Source organism: Camellia sinensis, chromosome 11, assembly GCF_055761805.1.
Source record: "Camellia sinensis isolate YWXY chromosome 11, ASM5576180v1, whole genome shotgun sequence".
Lineage (NCBI taxonomy): Eukaryota > Viridiplantae > Streptophyta > Magnoliopsida > Ericales > Theaceae > Camellia > Camellia sinensis.
The window spans coordinates 151069590-151082728 of record NC_138971.1 but is presented as its reverse complement, the minus strand read 5'-3'; the positions used below and the strand labels follow the sequence as shown (position 1 = coordinate 151082728).

The window sequence follows — 13139 nt, the reverse complement described above, 5'->3', positions numbered from 1 at the left end:
CTAAAGAAACATCATACATGCACAACTGACACCTAAACCTTCCAAAGCAAATTGCCCAGCTGATACATGCTTTAGCCATCATAATTTCTTGGCCTTCAATTGATACACATGTTCAGCTAGAAAATTGTTGTTTTAATTATCATCACTTCTAATTTTATTTCCCAGTGCCCTAGCATCATTGATACCAAAAAATTGGGCAACCATTAGAGTCATCATTGTGATCTGCTGAATGGACTCCCACCCTCAGAGTTCTTGTGTGTTAATAGTATTTCTTTTATTCTGTATGTTTTTGCCTGTCATTTAGTAAAATATTACATTGTTTTAGGTGGGTGGTTCATTGCCTTGTGTAGACCATCCTATTTGTAGCCAGCTTCTTGAACTTTTATCTATTCTGTATCTTTCTTGACTTTCAGGGGGGCAAGTGTAACTCAAATTCTGATGCCAAAACTCAAAATGTGTTAGAATTTACCAATTTACTCCTCCACCTACCATCTCCACTAACACCCACTTCACCTACCACCTCCACTACACTACACCTACTACCCAAACCCTCTCTTATATAATGCCACTCTGATTTGTAACACAACAATCTTGTAATAGATCAATTAAATACAAATCAATTTATTTTACATGGTATCAGAGCAAGGTTAATAACCTGGTCATTCTGCTTCACCGGCGGGCGGCAGCCTCGCCTTAGCCGCCCGCCGGACCTCTACACATGCCCAGACTGTAACTTCATCTTCCTCTCTCTTACCTCTCTCTCTCTCTCTAGAGACCAAAGAACACAAAACAGACATGGGCTGACTCGGGCTCTCTCTCTCCCAAGACATACACATGGGGAGGGATATGGACACCATCTCTCTCTCTCTGCAATTTTCTCTGTTGGGTCTCTCTCGCTGCAACAAACTCACTCATCTCTCTCAGCACCTCTTCCCTCTCGGCAACTCTCTCTTCCAGAAAACACACAGACAACCTCACCATCCCAGCTGCGCCGAATACTACGGACTATGGAGAGTGAGCGACCCCCACCATCGGCTTTGGAAGTTCAACAACCGCCGGCGCCGTCGAAATCGTCGCTGCGGAAGATAATAATTGTGGCGTCGATCTTTCCGGCAACAACCAACGGAAAATGCGAACCGCCAACTCTTTATATTCCTTCTTCATGGCGGTCGGGAACGTTCTCGGGTTCGCCGCCGGGTCATATACCCATCTCCACAAAGCCTTCCCATTCTCATCCACACGTGCATGTGATGTGTACTGTGCGAACCTCAAGAGCTGTTTCTTTATCTCAATCGCTCTCTCTTCTCTCTCTAACACAAACCCAGCAGCTCACACACACACACCCACCTCCTCTCTCTCTACGATGGCCACAGTGGTGTTGTTGGTTCTACTAGTTGTGTTTCTCGTCTTGTTCATTAGAGTTGCTTATCAAAATATAACTTGTTACTTGATCACACCAAGAAGCCTCAAGAAAATCATGGAAAAGCAAGGAGTGTATGGCCCAAAATATGTCTACCTTTAAAATAACAGATGGTGGACTGCACTAAGTATATGCTCCAATCACTGCAAAATGCACTTGAGTTGGGTCAGACCGAATATGCTCCATCCACGATATGTCTACCTTTCCAACCCATCCCTCCAACACCTTTTGCACATCCATCCTCCTTTTTTTTTATTTTATTTTATTTTTAACCCAAAACATGCTCATCTGCAAACCCAACATCCTCTCTCTCCACTTTATCACATGCGCTTGTCTCCACTTTATCAAAACATTTTTTTTTTTTTTTAATCTCTTTCAAATAACCCATCCAAAAAAAAAAAAAAAAAAAAAAAACAATTTACAACTTTGCACAACACACATATTTTATTCCTCTCCGGGATTAACCCCGATCACCATTTTACACCACACAAAACACAAAAAAAAAAAACAAAAAAAAAAAAAAACAAAAAAAAACAAAAAAAACAACAACAACAACAACCACCTCCATCCCCCAGGATCCCCCAGGAGGGATTTTTCTTTTCCCTTCTCTACTCTACTGCCGGTCTTTTCTTTTTGCCTCCGTCCTGAGAGGCCCTTGACGGTGCTACCTCTGTGTTTCCCACTCCACTGGGCACGATCACTACTCCCTGCTCCTCCACTGCAGCATATGGCGGACCTCCAAATCGGAACATCACGGTGGCCTTCCGCTTCAGCTCCTTGTTTTCTGCCTTTAGCACGCTTATCTCTGCTCGCGCATCCTTATACATGCGTTGGAGCAGAGCCAGCTGGGAGTTTAATTGCTGCACCTCATTTGTCCTACTCTGCAGCCGGTTCGACAAGTTTGTGACCGCCGTCATGCTTTCCACACATGCCTTCAGCGTATACTGATTGGCCTCCACATCCGACTGCACTGCCATTCTTTGCTCCACCGACCGCATCGGAAAGTTCAATGGAGCAAAACCAGAGGTGTTTGGTTGCGGTTCACTGGCCACCGCACCAGTTATTTCTCTTGTGGGCTCGTTCAGTTCTGGAAAGAGCGTGAGCAGGTTCTGGGTAGCTGGACGGGAAGAAGAGGCCATGTTCTTGAGTTGCTAAGTGTTTCAGAGAAGGGTTGGTTTCCGGGTGTTTCAAGATTTGCAGAGACAAGCTCTCCGAGCGTTCAGAGGTTTCAGACTCGTATGCACAGCCTTCGCCTCAACCTTGTTTTAAATAGCCAGGGCCAGCCACGCGCATTGCGCGCCTCTTGCCGCCCGACAAATTGGCACGCCTTTTCATGGCACATCTTTTGATAAAGTGGGCACGCCTTTTGATGGCACGCCTTTTGACAAAATTAGGCACACCTTTTGAGGGTGCAACCTTTTACAACGGTCCGACATGACCCTATAAACTGTCCCGACATTTGATTCCGGTTAGCATTTTCAACGGTCCGACATGACCCCATAAACTGTCCCGACATTGATTCCGGTTAGCATTTTCAACGGTCCGACATGACCCCATAAACTGTCCCGACATTGATTCCGGTTAGCATTTTCAACGGTCCGACATGACCCCATAAACTGTCCCGACATTTGATTCCGGTTAGCATACAGTGTCCTCTACCACGTTATGACACCCTCATTCAGTGTCCTCTACACCGTTATGACACCCACCATCCAGTGTCCTCTACCACGTTATGGCACCACCTTTCAGTATCTTCACCAACGGTCTGACACGACCATACAGTGTCTCCTATTTTTTTTATTTCTTTTTCTGTATTTTCTTGTTTTGTTCCTCTCTCCAAACTCAAGTTGGTTAGTTTCTATCCTCCTTGAGTTTGCGGGGGCTGTTAGAATTTACCAATTTACTCCTCCACCTACCATCTCCACTAACACCCACTTCACCTACCACCTCCACTACACTACACCTACTATCCAAACCCTCTCTTATATAATGCCACTCTGATTTGTAACACAACAATCTTGTAATAGATCAATTAAATACAAATCAATTTATTTTACAAAATGGTTTGCCCAATTTAAAGAAATATATTACAGAACCCTATTTTGAGAAACACGATAGCTTGCTCGACTCTGATTTCCAAAATTTCATAGCAAACAATCTTCCCCTTGGCTTGTGTGGACTGCTGCAAGAAAAACTCAATCTTGTGCCAAGTCTGTCTGTCTGTTCTGAAACGCCATCTAATTGGTGAAGGTTCTCTTCGTTGCTTATCTTCGTCCATCAGACTGAGCATCCGGCCAGAGTCCATAGCTGAGCTCCCCAGACACTTCTGCAAAATCAAAACTGTAGAAAGACTGCCCTGGGGTATTTTTGCAGATCCATTTGAGCTCCAACATCTTCTCCAGCATGGTGGTGAAGTATTTTCCTTCTTCTTGATACGAGGTTATAATCATAGTTCTCATTTCAGTGGTATATGAGTTTGTACTATTTGATGCAGTTTTTACAGATGCAGCTGTTTTTGGAGAAACAAATTTGGAGTTACCCATAGTTGTTTCAAATCAATCAGCTGTTGAGGATCGCGTCGGTAATATTATTATATCAGGACATAACAATGGACTCGAAATCAATATTGAGAACTCTTGGAATTTTTAAAAAATGGGGAAATAATTTATTGGGAAGTTATATTAATTTTTTACTAGGATTGTTCATAGAGTCTCCTACTCATTAAATGTATCTCAAATCTCCATTTTTCTGGTTAGTGGATCATCGTTCATGAAGATGGCTGTTTTCCAATAACGTCGATATTAAAAAACATACAGAAAAAGAAAAAGAAGATTGTATAAAGTATATAAGGTTTATAGAAGCTCCCAAGCACCTTAAAACTTCGAAACAAAGCATGCCTTATTTAGATATGCCCAGTATGACCTGACCTACATGATTGTGGGTAATGGCATAGCATCGGGTGTGCCCAGTATGACGTGTATCAACAACTCTATGTTGTAATTGAAATTTATTGAACATGACACTTTCTTATCACTCTCCCTTTGCACATGATTGCTTCCAAAAAAAGAGGGGGGGAACAGTGCGCATACTAACAGTCCATTTCGGCAGAAAATATTTTCATGGGAAAACATTTTGTTGTGTTTGGTTGCAACCTAAAAAATACATATTAGTGGTTTTGTGATAGTGGAGGTGTTGGCGTGGTTACGATGGCACTAATGGTTTTGTGATAGTGGAGATGTTGGCGTGGTTATGATGGCAGCGGTGGTGGTGGTGCTTGTGGTGGTGGTGGTTGTGTAGTAGTAGTGGCATTAGCAAGACTTTAGTTCAGAAAATATATTCTGCCCAAATCAACCCATTTTCCGTTGACCATAGAAGACGTTTTCTGTTGACTTTCATTTTTCCTCATACCAAATACAAAAAAATGGCAAATATATTTTAAACAAAAACTTTTTTCCTTCAAAACAAATGGAACATGAAGAAGACAACCTCCATAATGTACAAGCACACACCATTTTACAATAGGAACTAAAAGAAGACTTCAGCAATCTGAATAATTAGCGTTATCCCCTTGCTCTTGAATTTGGCTATAGGGTAAATTCAACACCTAGCCAACACTCCTAGACGAATCAATGAGACCTAGTTTCCAATGTAGGAATTGTGTTGAATACTTGCTAGTGCATCCTCATAAGTTTGCTTACAAAATATTGATGTTTTTTTGCAGCCTGTAGGCAAACATGGCTTTTCAATAGTCGAATTTGGCAGACCTGACCTATTCATACTCTGCAACATTGACGGGAAATCACAGCTGTTTATTTACGCAGACTGGTAGCAATTCAAAATCCCAAGCTGTTGTTGTGTGGGAAATACCTTGTGGAATCAAGGAACACTCTGGAGTTGTCTCTGTCGTTACCTTTATTGCAGCTATTGTATCGACTATTTTAATTGTCTTGGCATCTATTCATTATTCAGATACTCAGACATTTGCAGTGATTTGAAACCACCTCTATTTATTCCTTATTTTTTCTTAGCGTGATCACTTGCTGAATCCAAAACCGGTGCCATTGAGTCCAAATTATTTCTGATATCAAGGGACAAAACAGTGCTCCATCTATTATCTAATTGGTGTATATGCACTTAAATTGTCTTGATATCCATTGTTATGTGGATAACATGGTGAAAAACATAGGTTCCTATTTTCATTTACCATTTTCCTTGGCATGATGACTTCATATTTGTGGAAAGCTTACTGCTGAAACATGGATATATTTCATGTTATCACACACAGAGAGAGAGAGAGAGAGAGAGATGATATATACACATTCCTTTTGATATCTGATTGCAATTTCAACCAAAAGTAACATACAAAGCGACTCTTTTCAAGCATCACATGACAATCCAAGTGAATGCAAAGGTGTGACCGACTCGATTACAAACAGTTCAATTTCAACAGCTAAGCATTATGACGAGAATGCCTCAGAAGAATAATTTTTTACCGATAGCGATGTAACAAGCTGTGTTACACTCCAAAAAACCAGAAAACAATTTACAAGACACAACACAAACGCCCACCCTGCAAAATAAAAACAAGTTAATGTCATGAAATACAACAGAACTCTAGAATTCCTCCACCAAAAAAAAAAAAAAAAAAAAAAAAAAAAAAATTAGAACTCTTGGATTCAAAAGATCCACATTGCAGTCAGGATTGATGACTTTGTAAGACAGCATGAACCAATAAAGATATCAGTTGAGAGATAGCATCCTGTTCCTGGCAGATTCCGAGCTCACTCTTACTATTGAAGGGAAATATATTTCTGATCAAGCCACAAGTACTATGACCACGATAATAATCACAACGCCAAATATCACCAAAAGCAAGCAGGCCTGTGTTGAGGACAAAAAGTTAATGAAAGATGCATGAAATTTTTACATGGTGAAGAGTAATATTCAAGATAGAACTGTGAGAGGAGGGGTGTGGGTGTGTGCGTGTCTTTTAACAGATAATTTATTATTTGAAGACACAGAGATACAAATGTTCACCCAAAGAGTACCCTCAATGGCAGCAATGGCATAACAATAAAGTCAACCCTAACATAATTGTAATAACTACACCCCCCCTTTGATCAGCCAAATACTAAATCATGATAGATTCAAATGGTTTTCAGACTACGGATCTATCGTTGGGCTGTTAAAGGAATCCTACCATAGCAATGCCCACAATTCATGGTGCCTCACACAACATCATAAATTCTTGTGAAGTCAAAATTTTAAAACAAATCACTGCAGGAGTACATTTGAAGTTGACCGAAGCACTGTTACTATGGTCTAAATGGCCTTCTCATTGACAGAAGTGACCCAACATGTCAATTGCATGATGATGGAACCAACTAACCCTTTGGCATTCCAAGTTTAAAATCTAAACAAAAATTATATGATTTTCAGGATACAGACTGTTCAAGTGGATCTTCCCAAACAAAGCCTGTAAGCCTGCAAGTAATAGTAGTGCCTCACATGTTGCCAAATTTTTTTAGCAAACAAAAGACTAAGGACTGGCACTGGCCATAAAATTACCAGAGATGAGTTTGATCGTTGGGTCTTTGCGGCTTGTACAAGTTGGGATTTTCCCTGTGCAGTTGCAGCATGAGAGCCCGCAATATTGGAGCCAATATCATCTGAAAGACAATTTTTCATGGCATTTAACAACATGAACCAGAAGTAAAACCACGCAAATGTAGAAAGAGTAGCAAGGGCCTAACTTACCAATCATAACTCCTTGTTCATGGACTAGCACAGCAAGGTCTTTAAAAATCTCATTCACCTCCCCAATTTGTTGCTGGATTTCTTGTATTCCCTGCTCTCTTTCTTCAATGATAGCATCATTGAAGGAAATCTCATTGTCTAACAGCAAAACCTCTTGCCTGTAGCACAAATTACGCAGGAGCTAAGAGCACTAGATTTCATGAGGATAGAAAACCGAGTTTTTCTATAGGTTGAAACTGAATCAGGTTAAATGCAGGATCAGTTTAAAGTAGATTTGCCACACAGCATATGATAATTTTACTTCCCAAATTATCTTCCCAATAGAAATAAAATAAAACATGTCTTCATTGTTTTCTTGTGATTCAGTCAGTCATCCACCACATTATCTCTGACCTCCAGCTGCTACCGCTCACCTTTTTTCTGCCGAGGCCCCATGTTGACACACAGCCATCCGCATAACTTGCTAATATATACTTCTTTTTTTTATATTTATCAATAATCTTTTAAGATAAGTTACATAGACCTCCAATCCAATTTTGTGGTCTCTTCCAATCTGTTCTCTCAACCATCAGCACCTCATCTTCTGTAATCATGTCTTCTTTGTTCTTCTTGATGTGCCTTCACACAGATATCATCCTCTCAATCATTTATGAGCTGGGTACGCTGAGTCATGGTGAGATTGATGGGGAACATGGAGATTGTGATTTAGCATGAATGCACAGTTCGGTATACAATGGTGCTGCAGTAGGGGTCATCCTCAATGGAACTAGGTCAATATGTAGGGGCTGAAAGACACCCACCCCACGGTTGTCCCTACTCAGGATGTACATTGAAGAAACCATCAGAGTTGTAGCTTTGTATTGTATCCCTTTTATGTTGGTGAATGTGAAGTACATCTTTCAGAAAAGAGGGAAAGGGAGAATATGCCTTTCAAAATTTTCAATACAATTTAAGCTAATTTAGAATGTGTTTTTGTGTAAAGTCTCAGTTATTCAACAAACCTAATAATTGAAATAACCCTTAAAAACCAAATAATTTTTTGAAACCTAAGTTATAACCTGGACCAGTATCAGATAAACCAGATACATCATAAAGGTAGAAGGAAATTGTGTGCCAGTCAGCTTGGAGCTTCCCATAAAGAAATTTTAAACACATGCAAATATATGCACAAGCCTTACCACATCTAGCATCAACGCCAATAGCTCACCCTAAGGAACATATCTATGGACACGAGGAATAGACACAAAATGATATGGACACATCATTGTTCCGAAAAAATGAAATAAAAAAGATCAACACAACAGGGACATGGCAACTAGATATCTATTTATATGTTTTATAGGAAAGAACACCTATTAGTTTATTTATTGCGTGACAAATGAATTTATAACTTTAACATGAAAAGTAACGAAAATAAATTATTTTCTACATTTTAATCCTGAAAAATAAATGGGAACAAAAAAGCACTAATGTCTTACTCTTTTTTTTGGGTACATACTAATGTCTTACTTTAAAAAGCCCCAAGGCTTTACGAACACAAAAAACTATTAGGGTTTAGGTTTCAAAAATTGATAAGCCTAGAAGAGATACTAATACATATACAAAAACTTTATTTTGATTTTAGTTTTTGGCCTCCATTTTGTTCTTTTTCAAGTGTGTATGTTTTCAAAGGCTCATAGCATGTTCAACTTGAATAATAAAACAATATCACATTTGGACGCATATTCAACAGGTGTCAAGGCTTGTCCAACAAGTGTCAAGTTAATCAACATTAAGGTATTTGCAATTTATTACTTTACATAAACCTAATACATATGCATCAAATATTATTTAGCTCCAGATATACTAATTAGAACAATAACTAGAAAGAGCAAAATTATTATAACTCACCTTCTAGATTCGACGAGAACAGCACGTTGTTCTGGACTCCTACTTGAACTTACTTCGACCTCACTGGATGTGTAGCTGTTCATAGAATATAATCAAATTCAAATCCATAACATAAACAGCATGGAAAAATGGAAGTTTTCATTTTTAAGTACAAGAAATATGGTCGTCTGTCTATGTTTTTTTGATAAATAATATGGCTGTCTCTCTACATAACAGATTAAACAATCACATTTGATGGTCATGTAAATGAACATCCCAAAACTACTTTGTGGACACAATCCATGAAGTTAGTTTCAAACCTAACCATGTAAATGCAAAACCTCCAACACTAACTACCTCAAAGGCAGAGCTGCTTGGGGAACAAAAGGAGCATATGCTGTCTCCCTTTCAGCTGCAAGCCGCTGAGCCTTCTGGAACTCTTTCAAAACTGCTTGGAAATCTTTTGCAAGTTTAGCATCAGTAATCTTCTTGCTGGCCTGCATTTAAAAGGATTGCATTCAACACACAGAGGGAGAGAGTTAAAAAAGGGGCCTCCTTCAGCCACTTCCGCTAATTAATTCTATCAAGAAATTAAAAGAATTGGCAAATGCCATCTCAAATGGAGGCACTACAAAGTCTGCGTATAGTACAGAAGTAAACACAGGAGACCCTTTATGAACTAGATTACAAAAGTAAGTGAAAGTCAAAGACAAACTTACACTAACGTCAATACGGTGATCGGTCTCACTAGCTTGCTTAAGTTTAGCTGAAGTATCCTTCACCAATTGCCCAATATGTAACCTTGTCTTGTGCCTGCCAGATGAAAAACAAGCTATAACGACCACCCAAATGAAAAAGTCCAAAAGTGAGAAGCTACTCATTCCCAGGATTCCATGGACAAACATGAGAAGGCATCAAAAGGGATGCCACTCATATACAACTAAGAACAAACCAATTTTGAAAAACAGATTACGTAAAGGCCGTAACGAGCGTTACATTGCCGCTACAACACCATTACAACCATTACGCTTCTATTTTTTTAATTTTTTTTAATAAAATTTGTATATGCTGCTATTTTCTCTTTTTATTTGCGAGTTACATAGAACTTAAGTAAAAATTTTATCTATTCATGTTTTGAATGTCCAATCTTCAAGTTCTACTAGATTTCATCACTTTTTTACTTAACTATATTTGAATATGAACTTATATCTATTTCTCCTATGTTAAAAGTTATTGAACAAAATTTAGATTTCATGTTTATAATTAGTAAAGTATAAAATAATAAAAAAAAAATCTAACAATAGGAAAAAATTTCATAGCAACTTAAAATAATATACAAATTAGTATATATATATATAGGATCATGTTTTAAAACTAAACAAAAATACTGAAAATCATTTTGAACCTCACTAAATATGATTCTGAAATAAAAACATGGGTATCGGTATGTTTTCTTAAAGTTGTGCAAAGAATTAAAAAATTCACGGCTCCAGTTGCCGCCACCATTATCCTACGGCCGTTACACCCCGCAACCACGTCAGCATTACCACTACCGTTACGGTAACCGCCACCGTTATTTAAAACATTGGTGAAGAGGCTCTTAAATCGTTCCAATGCTTGTTAATTCATAACCTCTACTTCCTACCTTCAAGGTTCTGGTAGCAAAAGAAAATTGGGTATAGCAAAGAGACAGATAAAGATTCCACTTGGGCATGATAAGTTAGTCAGAGAGAGGAATGGGTAGAGTATCAAAACAAAGAATATATAACACTCACATCATCTCCTTATTGCCAATTTGAAGCTTTAGATGGGATTCCTTCCCATGTTTTAGCTTGTAAGGGGACCTTGGAAATCATTTTGCATAAATTTAAATCTTCATAGCAAGGTTTTGAAAAGCGGTCGCGGTCGCGGTCGCCGTAACGGTGGCGGTGGCGCGGTTGCGGGGTGTAAAGGCCGTAACGTAACAGTTGTGGTAACCGGAACCGTGAATTTTTTTATTTTTCGCACAATTTGAAAAAAACTTACCGATATGCACATTTTTTTTCCATGATCATATTTATTGAGTTTTAAAATAAATATTGATCAATTTTTATAAATTTTTAAGTTTGATCCAATATATTTCATATTTTTAAATAACTATAAATTGAGTTTTTTACATTTTATTTTAATAGCTAATGACTTTATATTATACAAAAAATCAATCAGTAACTATTATATATAAGATAAACAATGACAAAAGTAAGAAAATAAATAAAAGCCTATATATATATATATATATTAATTAAGCCAAATAGATAATAATCACACTTATTATTATTATTATTATTATTATTATTATTATTATTATTATTATTATCAAACAATATATAGATAGACACACACAAATAAAATAGTTGAATGATAGCAGCGGAATAAAACAGCATAGGTCTTACAATTTCAACAAATCAATAACATGTTCTTCATCTTCCCTATTCTCTCTCTCTATCTCTTAATCCTCCATCTTCCCTCTTCTCTCTATCTCTCTTCCCCATTTTTCAACTTTTTTTTTTTTGTGTTTTTTCAAAAGAGGCAATTCAGAACCATTACGTAACGGTGCGTAACAAGCTGTTACGGCCGCTATATCAGCCGCTACGGCCGATACATCGGTGAATCTCAATCACACTGCAAAAGCGGCCGTAATGAGTGGCGGTAACTATCACAACCGTTACGTAACAGCGTTATGTAACGGTTGCGGCCGCTTTTTAAAAGCTTACTTCATAGTATATTGACATAAGCTAAATTCAATATACTACGCATATTCCATACAAGAATTGAGCCCAAATGGCGGCGGATCTATTACTGCATCAATACCATAACTTGTCCAAACCAGATTAATTACTGAGATCAATTTTTTACTACTCAATCCAAATTTGCTTATCATCGTCCCCTTCCGGTTCAGTCTTCTAATCATCATAACCAAAATTTCTCTACAACCCACTAAGTCAAACTCATCATCTATTAAGGCTATTTTGGGAAGTTACAACTTTAGCCAAAAAAAAAAGCTTCTTTTCGTGAATACCCAAAAACTACTAAGAGAGTCAATTCCCAAAACAACCATAAATCCTTATTCAAAACTCTTAGTTCATATCTGTAACAAAACCAACTTGACCCAATTGCTTAATCGCACCCAAAAAAAATAAAGAAATAAATAACAATTCACCAAGATAAAATCACAATTCGAAAAATTGAAAAAGGAAGATCATGAAAGTAGAGAGATGGCACTCACAATTTCTCACGGAGCTGTGGGGTGTCCTTGGGGGTTCCGAGGGTATTGACGAGCCTCTGAAACGTGGAGACAGCGGTGTTGATCTGAAAAATCCCCGAAGCAACGGCTTGAGTGGGGTCTTGATTGCCATTGAAAGGGTCTCGCCTTGAATTCAACGGACGACCCGCTTCAATATCTTCAAAGCTCATATCTTTAAACCCTAACGACTAATCTGTATAAATATATATGTGCATATGTTGTGTGAATATAGAGAGAGAGAGAGAGAGAGAGGGGGGGGGGGAAAGAGAATTCTGGAAACCCTACTTGCTGGATTTAGGGGAAAATCAATGAGAGAGAGAGAGAGGACAATCATTTGACGGATCTGAGGGAGGGCGTGTTAGTTTCCTACAGTGCTATATTGTGTGGTTGAGATTTATTGGCAAGTCACATCAATTTTTTTGATGTGACTTGTCAGTAAATTTCAACCACACAATGTACTACTCTAGAAAATTTTAGAAAAATTTCACTCTAGAGGATCCTTGATGGCTCTGGTGACGGCACGTGGATGTGTGAAGGGCGGTAAAACAAATCAGAATGCTCTCTTTCATCTCTCCTCATTTTTTATTTGCTAGTCGAGTTATTTATATATTAAGATTTGTTAAGTATATTATATTTATAAAAAAATAAATTAATTGAATATATTATATTTATAAAAAATTAAATTAATTGAATATTAAAATCTATGTGTCCGGATTATCTAATTATAAATTATTTTTTTTATAAATTTAATAAATAATTTTTTGAATACATGTTTTTTAATATTTGATCAATTTAATTTTTTATAAATAT

General features: G+C 37.9%; 1 protein-coding gene and 1 long non-coding RNA gene across 3 annotated transcripts; one reads left to right on the top strand and one right to left on the bottom strand.

Moving 5' to 3' along the window:
• Positions 1-3551: 3551 nt before the first annotated feature.
• LOC114270302 (uncharacterized) lies at positions 3552-5456 on the top strand. Its single transcript, XR_014344808.1, has 2 exons — positions 3552-3834; positions 5142-5456. It is a non-coding gene; the product is annotated as an uncharacterized LOC114270302 (long non-coding RNA).
• Positions 5457-5726: 270 nt separating this feature from the next.
• On the bottom strand, positions 5727-12703 carry LOC114270280 (syntaxin-22). 2 transcript variants are annotated; one of them, XR_014344807.1, is made up of 8 exons: positions 12312-12697; positions 9766-9859; positions 9404-9543; positions 9068-9142; positions 7178-7335; positions 6989-7089; positions 6110-6301; positions 5727-5990 (listed from the first exon to the last, which is right to left on the bottom strand). XR_014344807.1 is itself a non-coding variant. In XM_082895880.1 (7 exons), exons 1-7 carry the CDS (start codon positions 12497-12499, stop codon positions 6236-6238), a joined length of 822 nt encoding a protein of 273 aa, XP_082752006.1. In that variant the 5' UTR covers positions 12500-12703; the 3' UTR covers positions 5727-6235. The 2 variants fall into 2 exon arrangements, 1 of the variants encoding a protein (XP_082752006.1); XM_082895880.1 differs by having other exon boundaries at positions 5727-6301; positions 12312-12703.
• Positions 12704-13139: the final 436 nt, after the last annotated feature.

Excerpts from the sequence above, each read along its gene's own strand:
- LOC114270280 (XM_082895880.1), bottom strand. The coding sequence starts at position 12,499 with ATGAGCTTTGAAGATATTGAAGCGGGTCGTCCGTTGAATTCAAGGCGA. Across the intron at positions 9,143-9,403 it reads CAAGCAGCTCTGCCTTTGAG|CTACACATCCAGTGAGGTCG; the intron begins GTAGTTAGTGTT and ends TTCTATGAACAG. Across the intron at positions 7,336-9,067 it reads GTTCTCGTCGAATCTAGAAG|GCAAGAGGTTTTGCTGTTAG; the intron begins GTGAGTTATAAT and ends TTTGTGCTACAG.